Here is a 16440-nt window from a genome sequence, read left to right as displayed (position 1 = left end):
AATTTTGGATCTCTTCCTATACACGGACACAAACACTCAAAAATAGTTGAGGAAATAATACACACTACAGGTTACATTTCTGGATCATTAACCTATCTTTTGATAACGAAATAATGTGTTAACAAACTATGCTAAAGACAACATAGAGAAACATGGGAAACGTATGTTTATTAATGAGTGGACTTGTGTTTATAATGAAAACAACGAATAGCTAAATATGTTCGCCTAGATACTTATCCAACTCGCAACTCTAATATGATTTGAGGGTTGTATATTAGCGTTACGCGGAACGTACATTTTTTATTGACTAAACAAGATGTGAATTTCCACCGTTAAAGTCACCGTTACGGGTGACAATATTAACGGATTGATAACGAATTAACAAACTGGGGCGAAATAATCGCCCTAACAATCTATTGCAAAACAGAATTTGTAGTCTAAATTCGCTTTCGTTCAAGGAGTTATCGTGTGAAGTAACGGACGAACACACGTATTAACTTTACAATCTTATATTATCCACTTAGCGTGCTGCTAATAAAGCGTTCCTAATTACTTAACAATTTAAAATAAGAGGAAACTTAGAATTTCTTATATTAATTCTACGTCAAGTGATAAAATATATTACTTAATTTACTCTTTTCCTGACACATCTTGCGAACTAAGATATCTATTAATAAACAGGTTCTCATTTTACAGATAAATATGTCTACGAGAATACGAATTAGCAATTTTACTGAGCTAAGAATTATATACTTAAGAGAAAACATTGTATAATAACGGCGTCACAAATCCTCATGAAAGTGCCACATTTTTAAAATTGCTGCAACATTGTTAAATACAAACCAATAATGAATCAAACTCATCCACCGTATTATTGAAATTATTGTGTGAATACGGCAATTAATATTTTCTCCATTCCGTTATTCAGAAAAAATATTCAAACAATTATTTGTAATATTATATATTCACCTGATAATACTTTGTGTGTCTTCTAGTGATTAAATTTCCATTTTAACCTTGGAGATAGCATTGATAAGCCGCCCCCGTATCCAGGAAAATAATTAACATTGTTTCTGTAGCACCTAACCTAATATAATACTTCAGTATAGCTTATTTCTTAAATTACAATACCATGTTATTTAATAGTGTCTTTATACAGGTTCTATAAATATAAATAACAGAAACATTATACGACGAAATTTGTCCCCATATAGGCCTACTTGAAGGAATGATCAAAATCATTTTGCAGTAATGGGTTGATGTTCTTTGAATCTGAAACTAGCTGATATACTCTTTCTTAGCACTGGAAGAATGCGTTTATGCAAAAATTCTTTCCGAAAAATTAGGAAAAATCTCCCCCTCTCATAGGATGCGCATTTCAAACTATGATAAGTAACTCAGGTCGAGCCAAGTACAATCTACTTAACTAACTCTATGGCCTATGGAACCCGGAGGTTCAATGCAGCGTTCACAAAAGCTCTCTACTGACTTCTATCCTTAGCTAACTGCATCCAGTTTCTACTTTGTATTCCAATCTCTGTGAGATCCATCTTAATATTGTCCTTCCATCTGCGCCTAGGTCTTCCTAATGGTCGTTTTCCGATTGGTCTTCCAGTCTTTGAAAGCGTTTCTACTTTCTTCCATTCTAGCTACATAACGCGCCCATCTTAGCCTCCTAGACTTGACCCTCACAATGTTGGGTAAACCATATAATTATGTAGTTCCTCGTTATGAAGTTTCCGCCATTCCCCATTCCCGTTCCTCTTGGGTCCGAATATTCGTCTCAGGATCTTGTTCTCAAATACTTTCAGTCTATGTTCTTCCCTCAGAGTAAGTGACCATGTTTTGCAGGCATAATAAACAACAGGCATGACTATCGTTTTGTATATTTTAAGCTTCAAATTCCTCGACAGAATTCGCGACGACAAGAGATTTTGAACCGAATAGTAACACGAATTCCCTGCTTTTAGTCGACATTTAATTTCTCCGTGAATATGATTTTCCTCTGTCAATGTTGATCCTAGATATTTGAAAGTATCCCTTTATCAAAAGTATTATTTAATATTTTAACGCATCCATAATTTGCTGTATTCCGGTCCCGACGCACTTCCATGTATTTAGTTTTCTCTGCATTTACTTCTAAACCCATGTCCCTGCAAGCGTTTAAAAAGATCTCTGCATTTCTTTCTATTGTTCTCCTATCATCACCTATTAAATTTACATTATCAGCATATGCCATAACCTGGTGAATACCGTCCAGCTCTAGGCCCTGGTTGCTATCCTTGATTTTTCTTATAGCGTATTCCAGAACGAAGTTAAATTATAATGGCGACAACGCATCTCCTTGTTTCAGGCCATTTTCCACGTAAAAGCTCGTGGACAAAAATTTCCCTACCCGGACTTTACTTTGGGATTCATTTAAACATATCTTAATTAATGTAATTAGCTTTCTCGGTATTACAAGTTCTGTAAGAACGTTGTATAATGTTTCTCTCCTAACTGAGTCGTGCGCCTTTCTAAAATCAATAAATAGTTGATGTACCGGTGTATTGTATTCCCACTTTTTTTCGAGTATTTGGCGAATGGTAAATATTTGGTCGATAGTTGATCGATTTCGTCTAAATCCGCACTGATAATCTCCAATAATTTCATCTGCGTATGGGGTCAATATGCTAATAGAATATTTGAAAGGATTTTATAGGATGTTGACAGAAGAGAAATGCCTCGATAATTATTACAGTCAGTTTTGTCGCCTTTCTTGTGAATTGGAACAATGATTGATTCTTTCCACTCTTGTGGGAATTCTTCCTTGTTCCAGATAAGGAGAATGAGTTTGTGTATCTTGTTCCACAATTTTTCGCCTCCAGCTAAAATTAACTCAGCCGGAATTTCATCTACACCCGGAGTTTTGTGTTTCTTTAATTTCTTTATATCGGTTTCTACTTCTATTCGGTTGGGTTCTGGAATATACGGTTCTGCGGTGTGTATCTCCTTTTTTCCACGCACACTAGTTTTTGGTTGCATGTTACGCAAATCGTCAAAGAAATCTTTCCATCTATTTAAGATGCTATCCGTGTCAGTGATAACTGTACCGTCAGATTTCTTTAATATATAAGCACGAGGTTGATAGCCTTTCTTAAATTCGTTGATTCCCTTATACATGTCCCGGATGTTTTTATTTTTACTATTATCTTCAAGTTCCTTAATTTTAGCTTTCAGAAAATCGCGTTTCTTTGTTCTAAAAGTTTTGGAAGTTTCCCGCCTGATATCTGCGAAATTTTGTGTAGTTATTTCATTCGGATTTTGTAGCCAGCGTAATTTTGCCTGTTTTCTCTGCTAGTTTAATGCATTCCTGGTCGAACCATGGTTTGTTCCTACGTATTTCCACGTGTCCCAATTTTTCTGTTGCTAAAATTTTAATGCTATCTCTAATTTCAATCGAGATATCCTCGACACTAGTGCACTCCGAATCTTCTAAAGCCAAGAATCTATTCGAAACTTCAATCTGGTATTTCTCTCTTACCTGGCTCTCTTCTAATTTCTTTAAATTGAATCTCTCCGTTTTCGGACAATGAATATTACCTTTATTCAGCGATAACCTCTCTCGTATTATCGCTGCTACCAGGTACTGGTCAGTGTCACAATCAGCCCCTCTAAACGACCGGACATCAATTATGCTAGATTGCCTTCTTCTATCTACTAAAACGTGATCAATTTGACTATGTGTTTTCCCGTCTGATGATGTCCAAGTGTATTTATGAATGTCGCGATGTGGGAATTTTGTACTCTTCACGATTGGGTTTTTGGATGTTGCAAAGTTCACGATTCTAACACAGTTGTCATTACTTTTCTTATGCAGACTTTCGTTCCCTATAATCGGTTTGAAAATATCCTCTCGTCCTACCTTCGCATTGAAATCCCCTAATAGAATTTTCATGTGGTACCGTATCGCGGGAGTTGGCCAAATATCCGTTCCGCTTCTTCGTAAAAACTGTCTTTTATATCGTCATCCTTATCTTCAGTTGGGGCATGTACATTTAAAACAATAATATCACACCACCGTCCCTTAAGAGTAATAAAAGAAAGTCTGTCAGTAACAAATTCAACCCGTTTAATTGCTGGTAATATACGTTTATGAACGAAAAACCCTGTTCATAACTCGTTATTTTTATTTCCTTCCCCGTAAAAGAACTTAAAATTTCCGGAATTCACAGATCCATTTCCTTCCCACTTAACTTCCTGAACTCCTACTACGTCCATCCTGTATTTCTCTAACTCACTCGTTACGGATTTTAACGCGCCTGCCCTATAAAGACTCCTAATATTCCATGTTCCAAATCTCATGTCCATTTTCTTTTGCTGAGGTCGTGCCAAATTATCAGTCCTTGTCCGAGTTCAAAAATTAATTTTAAATTTGAAACGTTTTCTCACTTTGACCATTTTATAAACACAAAATGGTAAATTTTAGAAATCACTACTTTCTCTCTCTCCTTAGTGGTATAATTTTAGAAAAATGATGGAGCACATGGTCAGACATTTTTAACGAAGAGTTTCTTCTTCATAAACTGGGAGGCTCATAAGCAGTGATGTAGTCCTAAAATTTTCAGAGGGTATACGTTGTTTTGTGATCATCTATGATTATCAATAAAGACATAGAAGGTATTTTCTTAATGAACAATGTAAAATCCATGTATTAATTAATTCATTTAAAATATAAAGGATACATTACGTATTATAGTCAAAAGCATTTCATGCTATTCTATTGATGATACTCTTTACTTCAATCACACTATTAATAACATAAATAGATGTAAGTATGGGGAAGTTTAAATATCACCTTCATTTCTCTAAACCTAACGGATTCAGAGATATGAGCATCTCACTATAAAAATTGCTACTTCCATTTCACCCCTTCTATGTCGAATTTTCAATAATAAAGTACCCTTATCTCAGAATATAATGGGCCTTATGCAGAGTCGTTCTGACGCGTGATTAGCGCCATACTAAAGAATCCGACTAACATGTTTCCTGCGCTAGTCAGGCTTTTAGTATGATGTTAATCATACGTCAAAACAACTCTGCATAAGGCGGATTAGTTTAGAGACATGAAACTTGTTAATGGAACTTTTGATTAAAAATAAGTAAACATGTTTACCAGCGTATTTTAATGTTTGACCTATGTTAGTGAACCATCCCTTGCAGGTCAAAAATCGTTGAATGGCGTGTTTAGTTCTTATAAATGAAAACTCTAAATACCGAATACCATGCCTCCATACTTAAAGGATTCAAAGACATAGACATCGTAGTATAATAATTCCAACCAACACTCTTTGGCTTCCCACCTCTTTTCTTGCATTTTAAGTAAGTTATCAAAGAATATGCTCAACCACGTGTTTAATTATTTCAAATGAAAGGTCAAAATATCGAATTTCATGTTCGTAATGTTAAGGGATTCCGATATATAGACATCTTATAATTCCAATCCTCAGTAATTTCTTCTTCCCCTCTCTTTTCTTTCTTTCAGGTCAGATATGAAAAAAATGTTAAAACACGTGTCTGATTATTTTAAATGAGAAATTCAAGTGTCAATTTCCGAGATATCAACATCTTGTTAGAATAATTGCCACCTTTATTTCTATAGTGTCACTCTTTCTCTTCGTACTCGAATTTCCAAAATCCTTCCTGAGTGGTAGGATCACAAGTCCTATGTATTCTCCAAGTTTCAATTTCTAGCGTAAGTAGTTTGACTTGGTCATTGATCAGGCAGTCATTTAGTCAATGAAGTTTCTTTTTCGTCTATACATAAATATAAAAATATATTTGAAATAAAATAAGTGGAAATGAAATTAATTTGTACCATTTTCGGAGTAAACGTTTTTTTTTTTTTTTTTTTTTAAGTAATAGTTCCAAAAGATATGTGAGAATTTTGGTTCTTATGTATAAATGCATATTCTCACCATATAAATGCATTTCAAAACCATATGTCATTAAAAACATTGAATCCTTGATTTTACTTAATTTTTCATGTACACCGTCTTTATTTCAGTGAGGCAATAGTAAGCACTCTCTTCAACAGTGCCACTTAGTAAATTACACGTTTAAGATTCCACTTGCTGTCGAATACACAAAAAGATTCCGCGCGTATAGTCTTGCACAATCTGTAAAGTCTTTTAAATAGTTCGATAATTAAAACTTAACAAGAGCGGCCGGAGGGCAATTAACTTAACTTCTTGAAATTAATGAGGCCAGAATAGCATATCACACTCTTAGTGTAAAAATCGATACTGCAAACTTGTTCTTTATATGTTTAATATCAAAACAAATTATGCTTATTTCAACTTGTTTACATCACTTATACTGTTATACAAATATCTATATGTTGTCAATACAGAGGAAGTTTGCTGCATTCATGATTTGAGTTTAAAAATTCAAATGAATTATTCATGTAGATAGTAACCAGCTTATAGTGGTCGTTTATTGATTCAAATTATCTTAATATTCATATTAGTATCAAAATGCGAGTTCCTGTTTTCAAATATAGATTGATTTGGCAAGAACAAAATATATGAGTATAGTTGGACCTCTTGAATGCCAAGTGTTGTAACTCCAAATTTGATTTTTTTTTTTTTTTTTAAGGAGAGAACTTTAAAGTTTAATATATCACGAAATATTCATATTCATTTGATGGTTGGAACCATGGACGGAGTTAGGAATTGTCTGCTGGGAAGGGGGCAGACCTTTTATTAGGTCTCGAACCTCAATGGTCGGTCTTGGTAGGTGGCCATCTTATAGGTGGCATTTTTATTTTTATTTTTTGTCGAAAAGTTGGAGGCAATGCCCCTCATGCCTCCCCATAGCTCCGCCCATGATAGCAACGAAAAACATACTTGTGAAGTTTCTTTTCTAATGCTGATAGTGAATAACATTCTTTTCGTGAGATTTACATGAAATTTTGAAGTTCAAGATTCTCTTCAGAGAAAAAAAATCGATTTTGGAGTTATAACACTTGGCATCAAAACGGTCCAATTAATCCAAGGAATTGTTATTCATTAAATTTCTTTAAAATGATCGAGTGACATTCGTAATATATACATTTCCAATTAAAAGTACGTCTAAATTAAGTCTAAATTGAGTCAAAATCCTATTACTTTTTGTTTATTTCTTGTTACTGTATCTGTTTTCTTTATATTTTAAATAAAGATTAGGTGTCCGTCTCGGAGAACATGACATCACACAAAATCCAGATTGTGAGGATTATGGAATCAACACAGTATGTGCACCACCACCACAAGATTTTCAAGTTGAAGCAATCGTCCATCCCAGATACAATAGAGCTGATAGGAATAAGTACAATGACATTGCCCTCTTGAGACTGAACAGATCAGCCGAATATTCAGGTAACTTTAGTTTCCTTCTGTTAATTATATCCATTAGAAACAATAGATTATTGTCCTACCTCACTGTCAAAAATTATTATCTAGTTGCTATGTGAAAACAATTGAAGGGCCCTCTACAATAACAAGGTAAATCGAGTTATCTCGATTCCTTGTAAACCTTAGATAAAGAAGGCGTGTGGACTGACTTCTCTTTTCCGTCGCCTCTAGTGTATATTCAAAATCGTCTGTTGTGAGAAAAATACAGTTCATCTGTATCGAGTTGCCGTTTCCCGTTGCGGATAACAGAGGGCGCCGCTGTTTGCGGCTAGTGAAGCAAGGAAACGCGACATGTCTGTAACTTTGTTTTCAAGGGTCAGTTCAAGTGAAAGCACTGGTACGTAGACATACTTGACCATTTTGTTTCGAACAAATGGACAAAATCGAAGCAGTTGAATCAGAATGACAGAAACGGAAGAGATGAAAGATAAATCGTGAACTCTGGCAAAGAAATATAGCAAAATCAGAGCGAAATTCAGTGTTTTGTTTCTTCCTTCGTTGTTAATATGGAAATTTAAACAGTGCTGTCAAAAATCCGGATATTGGAATATTCGGGTTTTGAAAAATTCGGATTCCGGATATCTGCATTCAGATTTAAATCCGGATTTCATATGTCGAATTTGAAAATCAAAAATCATGATTTGTAATTCGGATATCTAATCCGAATCCTCCGATTTACTAGTAAAACGGGCAAGGGGGAAGAGGGTGCAAACTCCCCACATGGATCTGTGTCAGTTTCGGAAACGTGTAGTGGTGTAGAAGAGAAAGCTTATTCCGTGCAGGCACCACCACTGAACACCACTCTGTTCTTCCTCAAGAAACCAGCCAAACCGGGAATCAAGAATTCAAAGAAGGATATGGAAACTGCTATTATATGTTACTTTTACCAAGCAGTAGTTTTACAAGAACGTGCGGAACGGTGCTGATTTTTTTTTTTTTTTTTTTAACCTGTGCTCCCGGATTCTGAGTTTGAAATGAACTCAGAACAGTGCAGTTTCCGAATTTTGTTGCCTACAACGCTGAGGATATTGATATTTTGTATTCTTGTGTGTTACAATACATAAAAGTTGTCACACACACCGTTATGTACTCCTACTGTCCTTTTTCTTTTCACCACTATTTGAGGTTATGCAATAATAAGGTAAATGTTCACTTTTCCACCTTCGTTTCTTATTATTCCGCCGGTATTCGTCATTATATACTGCAAAGCACAGACCAGGTGCTGCACTACTTTTCTGCATAGGCATGTATACACAGATTTACTCCCGTCAATTAGCACGTTGCACTTTAAGTTCATAAGCTTTGTAACTCAAACTCTCCATTTTTCACTTACCTTGTTATTGCAGAGGGTTATTTTCCAACTTAGTTTACCTTCTTTACGGTGTTGAATACTCGTATCATCCTTATTTGTTAGTCCATTGAATCATATGGAGAATTACTTTTCTATTTTCTTTGAAATGAACTGGAAGTATAGCGCGTGGTTTTACTTTTTTCTTCCCCTAAGTTTTAGCTAAATGACCATTGCATTTTCAAAATAAATTTGCATTCTATATAAAATTTAAATTAATTGTATTAAATTTGATTATTAAATATTAAATTTACGGGCTATACAGGGTGTTACATAAATGTCTGACAATATTTTGGGAAGAGATTCCTCACATCAAAATAAGAAAAAAATTATATGGATTCATACTCAAAAGTGGATAGTTTCTTAAAAGTTCATAGCTCTACTACTATGGGACCTATCGTAGTCGGGTCAAGACATTTGATTAACTGGCGTGTGAACTATCCAAATATCATGTTTAAGAATGCTCCAGTACTTACACACCAATTTTTAGAGGTAGGTTTTGGGAGGGATCAAGTATACTCCTAAAGAGCCTCTCTAAAACTGATTGTGCAAGTACCGGAGGTTCTGAAAGATGGATATTTGGATAGTTCTCATACAAGTTCCTCAGTGATGCCTTGAAGCGACTACGATAACTCTCATATGGTGCTATGAACTTTCAAAGTCCACTTATTTCACGCTTTCGGCATCCTCTAACTCCGAAACTATCCACTTTTGAGCACAGGTCCATATGATTTTTTTTTTTATTTTCATGTGAGGAATCTGTTCCCAAAATATTGCGAGACATTTATGTAACACCCTGTACTACAAAATTTAACTTTTACAAAGTAAGCGACATTGAGATAAATTTAATTAAGCTGTAAAATCAGATAATTAAAATTCCAGTTTATTCCAAAGAAAACAGAAAAAATAATTCTCCATAAAAATCAATGATTTTTAGTTTTACGGCCTAGTTTTACATATTTATTTCAAATTATGCCTTTTTAGAATTAAATCTTTGTGTTCTCACACCAGAACCACTTGCTCTAAAGCCACACGCACCAGATATGGTGATCGCGAAGTGTCCTGAAGCCTAGATCTGACCTAGATTTAGCTTGACCTTGACCAAGATTAGTGACCTTGACCTAGATTTACCAATTTCACCACCCAATAGAACGCGAGGGTGTGTCTCGGTAGTCAATCCTACCCATGAAATTTTGCCAGTGTCGTCTTGCGCGTTATACGGAGAACATTTTCTGAGGGTACAGTGTTGTCAGATTGCCGCTAAGCTTCATGTTGTCGTAGTTTTATATTTTGCTTTTATTATTGGTACCGTTTAATTCCAGTAATTGTCAGTGTTCGTGCTATAGTTCTTGAAGGTTTTTTTTTTTTTTTTTTTTTTTTTTGCTCGTTTGCCATACCGTCTAATTTTGGCAACGTTGTTGGTGCACTTCTGCTGTTCTCAAGTGTGCATTCGAAAGGAGACAGCTCCATGAATCGTACCGAATTCTTCCGATGCATCAACGCAAAGCAGTTCTATCATTTGTGTAACACCCAGGCTTCATAAGTCGTCGCGGTCACTATAGTAGACTAGCGAGGAGAGCAATGCTCTTTTCTGTCATATAAACTACTTTCATATTGTTTACGCCATATCAAATCCTAATATCAAATACTATGCCAGGCATTTTTGTTTTATTATTTTAATGGCCCATTCACTAGCTCGTGATCCAGTTACTTACTAAGTTGAGACAATCTGTGACATTCTGCATTGTACTCCTATGTTCTATTTATGATATTTGTACAATGTTTGCTCAACATTGCAGTGTTACTTCTGTTATCAATTGCCTTGTCCTATCCAGTATTTACGTGCCCTGTTGCTCATCATTACAGGAGCGGCTCTGTAATGTGTTCAAAAAGTCACGTGCCTTCCCAATTAATACGAAAAATAAAAATTATTAAAAATAACTATGGATATTTGTTCCTATATAAGAATGAAGAGCGACCAAACCAAAATTTTAGTTATTTTAATATGGAGTCTGCATTTCTAATTGATATCCATGATAGATTTTACAACATAGCCTAAGTCACGACGCTTGATGTTACCTTCTGTTTATGGGCCTTTCTTCTGTAAGCCTGCCTCAGAGAACATTCCTTCAAACGTTGGCTCTAACGTACAAGGAAATCATATTTTTAACATATTGGAAAAATTGTGCTTTCTACCTAGCTCCTAGCAGCTAGCAAACGAAGAAAGGAAGCTAGCTGGAGAGAAGAGGTAAGCGGGAGAGAGGAGTCCTTCAGCTCTATGCTGGTTTTGTACATTCACTCTATGAACATGGGCGTAGAAGGAGATACCTAGTAGTCGCAGGAGAAAGAATTACTCATATTCCTTCAAGGGTGACATAGCTTCGCAATAAGTTATTTTCTGCGAAAAACTGTGTTTTCTTTAGGCCGCTGTATATAATTTATTATCAAGAAAAAATTAAATATTTTCTCTTTGTACTTTAGAATTTCCAAATCTGATAACATTTAATGTACATTGACTTCTTTTTTGCAAGTATTTAAAGAACGAATGAATATGTTTGAACCACATGTTGTGAAAGCAATCATGCAAAGCCACAGACAAATATGTAAGTATTAGACTTATAATTGAAATAAATAATTATTAAAAAATACCAAAAAGTAGAAAATAAAGAACTGTCAAGTAATACAGGGTAGGCTTAAAGCAGATAGCACTCACGAGGGATTCAGTAAATTCGGTCCCCGCTATACTTAAGGAATTTCACGTATATTTTGGAGCTTTCTTGTATATATATATGGTTAGTAAACACGTCTTTCACAATGGATACTAGGGTTGGATTTCTAGTAGGAATACTTGTGATTCAGATTTAACGTTAAACAGTAGGTCTACGTCTTGGTGCTGAAAATTAATGATTGAACGAATTCTTATTTGCTTCACAAACAACCATTAAATACTTGGATTTCAATGCGTTATGAAAATATCGTGTTCTTGTTTCTTAAGTTAATAAATATAAATACTTAACTTTTCATTATTACTTAGTTTCTTTTTCAAACCACGTTGTTAATAATTATGTGTGTTAATGAGTACGTAACCAAATTACATTTACATAATCTATTTAGAAGTTCATTTTGAAGAAATAGTTTGAACAGTGTTGGTAAGATCAATTATATTCCCTCTTTGAATAGTTTTAATTCTTTCTGTTGAGTAAAGTATTTTAAATTAAGTTAAATAATGTAGAACACATACTGTACTTATGATTATGGAATATCAAATTCATTATTACTGTTTTCTGTAATATTTGTACCTCACATCAGAATTTAAGCAGAGATTCAAAGCCGGTTTCATCGCCATAGTCGATGTGACTTTCTTCTTGTAAAATCTGGAACCGTCACTTTATAGTGACTAGATGCAGTTACAGTAATAGAGCCAAAAAGGATTGGTGAATCATACTCTTGCTTATCCCAACAAGCTTCTATTACCTCTTCATGAACACAGTTACTACAATCTTCATACTTTCTCTGCCATCATCAACAGGCCTGCATTAGAGTACACTCTGACAGACGTTATAAGAGTAATACACAGATACATTACCACCGGGATTTTAACGATGAATTGTCAGTGAAAAAAAAAAATTAGACTTAGAGTAATTTGATATGGTTTTGTTTTGCTTCGAGGTACACTCATGTGCAAACTGGGTAACTCGGTCAACAGATATACCTAGGTGTTGGTAGTAAGAAACTAAAAATATTTTTTAAACAACTAAAGCACTCTCGAGTTTCTTATCCAATAGTCTTCTTTCTTCACTAAATAGATGTGGCTTTGAAATTGTTATATATATTTAGGCATAGCTACCTGTGCAGGCTATTTAGAGGCCTAAACTTAGAATATAATGAGTATATATTAAAAGTTTTGAATAGAATGTTCACCACACACAGACCCTGAAAAAACGTAAAATGTTACGCTTTTAACTGCTTAGAAATCGTGCAATCACATGAATTATTTTCTTCTTTATTTCAGATTATGTAAAGCCTATCTGTTTACCAGAAGGTGAACTTGTGACCAAAACATACGCTGATGACAACTTAACAGTAGCTGGATGGGGAAGGACGGAACAAGGTATAAGCATTTTACGAAATGGAATAGTGGTAGAATTAAGTTCGTAATATGCTCTTAGTGCTTTTCTCAATTCTGTTTGAAATTTGTCATTGCCAGTGGTCGGTTGGGTCCCAAAATTGGACAGTGATTTACCATCATAAAACGGAGAAATTTATGGTCAAACATTTGGGACTGTGATGCTCGCCAAGTATTATCAGTTTGATGTGTTAATTAATGAACATGGTGTTAAAACCATAATTTTAATCGTCGAGATTAGATTAAATTAAATCCTACTGTAGATGGTATACATGTGATGTACTGCCTAACCCTTTGGAAAAACGAACCTGACCGCAAATGAATCCTGCGAAGCAAATTTGTAAGGATTTATGTTAAGAAATAATAGTCCTACTATCGTTATTTCTACATTTTGTGAAATTTTCCATTAAATAATTGTTATGTTTAAAAAGTTTCATTTACCTTGGTAGACAAGACTTAGCATTAAGGGGACATAGTGCGGGTGCAAACTACTTGTCCCCATCCCCTAAAGATCACAATATTTAATGATATTTCTTATCAGTATGTAGAGATAATACTGATCTTAGAAAACCATAAGAACAGATATTGGATTACCAAGATCATTCATTCATTCAATTTCGTCTTTTTAGTCATACATATTGCACGATTATGTGCGTATGAATAAGACTTGTCAAAGGTACTAAAATATAAAATACGTAATAATGACAAATACATACCGCTTGAATTAAACTACTATGTTACATCTACGATATAAAAGCAGTACAAAACAATATATATTTCCCAAACTATTAATAGACAAATTAATTCACATATCTAAAAATTCATTTACAGAATAAAAGCAGTGCTGCAACAGATATGTTTTCATTAACCTCTTAAACTATTTTTGTTCTGTCCATCGAATATACTGAGGAAGTTTATTGTACAATATAGTACCAATAAACATTGGATTCCTTTCATATAGCTTTCTGCAGTGCTGTTTGCTGGGGATTTTATCCTTACGCTCGGTATCATATTTATGTGTTGATGGTGTGTTAAATAAGTCAATGTTTTTGACAAAGAGCAGCAGTCGAAATATGTAAAGAGAGGGTAAAGGCAAAATTTTAAATTCCTTAAATATTGGCCTACATGTGTCGTTTATTTTGGCTCCTGCTATAGTTCTTAAAAGCCTTTTTTGAATCGAGAACAACATATTACTTTTTCGAGAATTTCCCCAGAAGATTATGCCATATGTAAGTAAAGACTGAAAGAGCCCGAAATATAAGTTACGAACTGTGTCTAGTTGTAAAACATGTATGATTGATTTTAATGCATAGAGCATTTTATTGAGTTTTTGGGCCAGTGAAAATATGTGAGTATCCCAGGAGAGATTGTGATTTAGCCAGAGTCCCAAATATTTGGTTGAGTTTGAGTACATTATTTTATGATTATTTAATATTTTGATTTAATATTTAATATCAATTTTTACGCACTGCTTATTTTGAATGTGATGGAAATTTAGAGCTGTAGATTTGTCTGTGTTTAATTTTAGTTTGTTTCGGACAAACCAGTTTTCTAAACTAGGAGTCGTCTCGTTAATTTTATCGCAGACAATATCATAGTTTGTACTTGTTATTGTTAGGCTTGTGTCAACTGCGTACATAGTTGTATTTGCTAATGATACGTCATGTGGCAAACCATTTACATATAACAAAAATAATATGGGTCCTAGTATTGAACCCTGAGGGACGCCGGTAGAGATGCTTCTAAATTGGGATTTACAAGTTGCTGATTCAGCTGTGTCTGACAAAAAAGATATTTCAACAGCTTGGGTGCGATTTTGCAAATAAAATTTAATCCATGAGTTAACAACTCCTCTTAGACCGTAACTGTTAATTTTATGGATAAGAATGTTATGACCGACAGAATCAAAAGCTTTGGATAAATCTAGAAACATTCCCACGCATTTTTGCCTTTGTCCAGGACTCCGCGACCTCATATAGATTTCATTTTCAGTTGATTTGCATTTTTGAAACCGGAACTATGTAGATGAAATTACATTATGCTTAGATAGGAATGGTATAATTTGGTTGAGAAAGGCTTTCTCTATAATTTGATCCCCTTCGGCATGTTGTATTCCATTATACCTACTCATTTTTTACCATAAATACTGTCACACCAGTTTCAATAAATTGACAGAAAATACCATAAGAAATGCTTCAAGGCTTTCTTGACCAAGAAAATGTTTATTTAGCAGTTTAAAAATAAAATACTAATTCACAAATATTTCCTGTGTAGAGTTGCAAGAGGCCATGTATGCAATTTTCAAAGTTTTAGTGCAACATAATCAGTATTATTCGTAGATGATTTTAAAGCCAATGATTATTAAATATTTACAAAGTTATATTTCTTTACATTAGTTATTATTAGTCCTTTTTGTAGGTCTGCTTCATGTTACTTTCGTTTTGTAATTCAGAAGCGTCAACCGCAATTTTTTTTTGGGGGGGGGGGGACTGCAAACACTTCTTTTTCTCAAGCAAGCTCTAAATTATCCGGGGATCCCTTTGAGTTATCGTCTTTGTACTTACAGCTGGGATTAAAAATTGTACTGAACCATTTAAGCTAACCTGCCTAGCGAAACCTATTTCCAACATTGAACAGTCGAGGGTTCCACCTTGTAGATAATGAGACAAAAAAGGTAATCTCAAATAATAACATAAACATTATTGGCACTATGAATTTTGTCGCACTACGAACGGCACTATGAACGAAACACAGTTATTCTAAAATGCAGTAAAGTACATGATTGATAATTTTCGTAAATGGAATGATTAGAGATTTTAGTTAAACATGTGTAATCAAAACTCCAATAAAGCTGTTTAAAAAGAGACTATTCAGTTACAATGCTTTTGTGAACAACTTGTAATGTTCTATAGAAAGTTAATAACATGAGAAGTAATAACTACGATCTAATTTTAAACGACCGTTTAAATATAATGATTACTAATACGAATTACTCAAAACTTCGAGAACCACATTATTTCACATAACACTCTACAGTCTTAATAACGTTGAGAAATATCCGTGGCTCACTTGTAGTTAAATTCTAAGTATTCATTTTCGTGCGAGAGATCCAGGATCCCCGCTGGAAATTCATTTGAATATGTTTGATGTTTTACTGTAGATTTTCTACGTATAACGTCTGTACTAAAAAGGGGCATCAAACAGGTAAACATCTTTATCTTTCATCACATTAAATACTTATATTTAACAGACACATATGTCTTATTAGTTCTTTAGATCGTTGAAAATTTTCAGCAACCCTGTCTTAAATCCATTAACTGCACGAAGAGGGCATATTAGCGTTCTCCCAATGAGCTATATTTGAAGTTATGTCTTTTGCTGTACAGCAGTAGGTTCACCATCTGCTATATCAGGAGATACATAAGTACCACTATCTTCGACATAAGCGATAACTATAAAGATATTTAAATGATTTCTAAATTTCCTCGTCTATTTTTTTCACTTTTGAAGTTGTTTCCTCACTCTCTACTATT

The 16440-nt window shown here is 34.3% G+C and overlaps 1 protein-coding gene and 1 long non-coding RNA gene across 2 annotated transcripts in view; one reads left to right on the top strand and one right to left on the bottom strand.

Annotated features, from left to right (window-relative positions):
- LOC145664384 (uncharacterized) overlaps window positions 1–16440 on the bottom strand; it is a 338163-nt gene that overhangs the window by 65140 nt on the left and 256583 nt on the right. The window lies entirely within an intron of this gene.
- The window catches only part of LOC145664382 (CLIP domain-containing serine protease HP8-like), a 70810-nt gene that overhangs the window by 48965 nt on the left and 5405 nt on the right, over window positions 1–16440 (top strand). Inside the window, exons 4-5 of the mRNA XM_081731045.1 lie at window positions 7201–7397; window positions 12794–12892. Coding sequence (XP_081587171.1) covers window positions 7201–7397; window positions 12794–12892 — 296 coding nt within the window. The remainder of the gene's footprint in view (window positions 1–7200; window positions 7398–12793; window positions 12893–16440) is intronic.

This window comes from Thermobia domestica, chromosome 11 (genome assembly GCF_964235325.1).
Source record: "Thermobia domestica chromosome 11, izTheDome1.hap1.1, whole genome shotgun sequence".
Lineage (NCBI taxonomy): Eukaryota > Metazoa > Arthropoda > Insecta > Zygentoma > Lepismatidae > Thermobia > Thermobia domestica.
The sequence above is the reverse complement of the archived record's forward strand: the minus strand, read 5'-3'. Positions and strand labels throughout refer to the sequence as shown.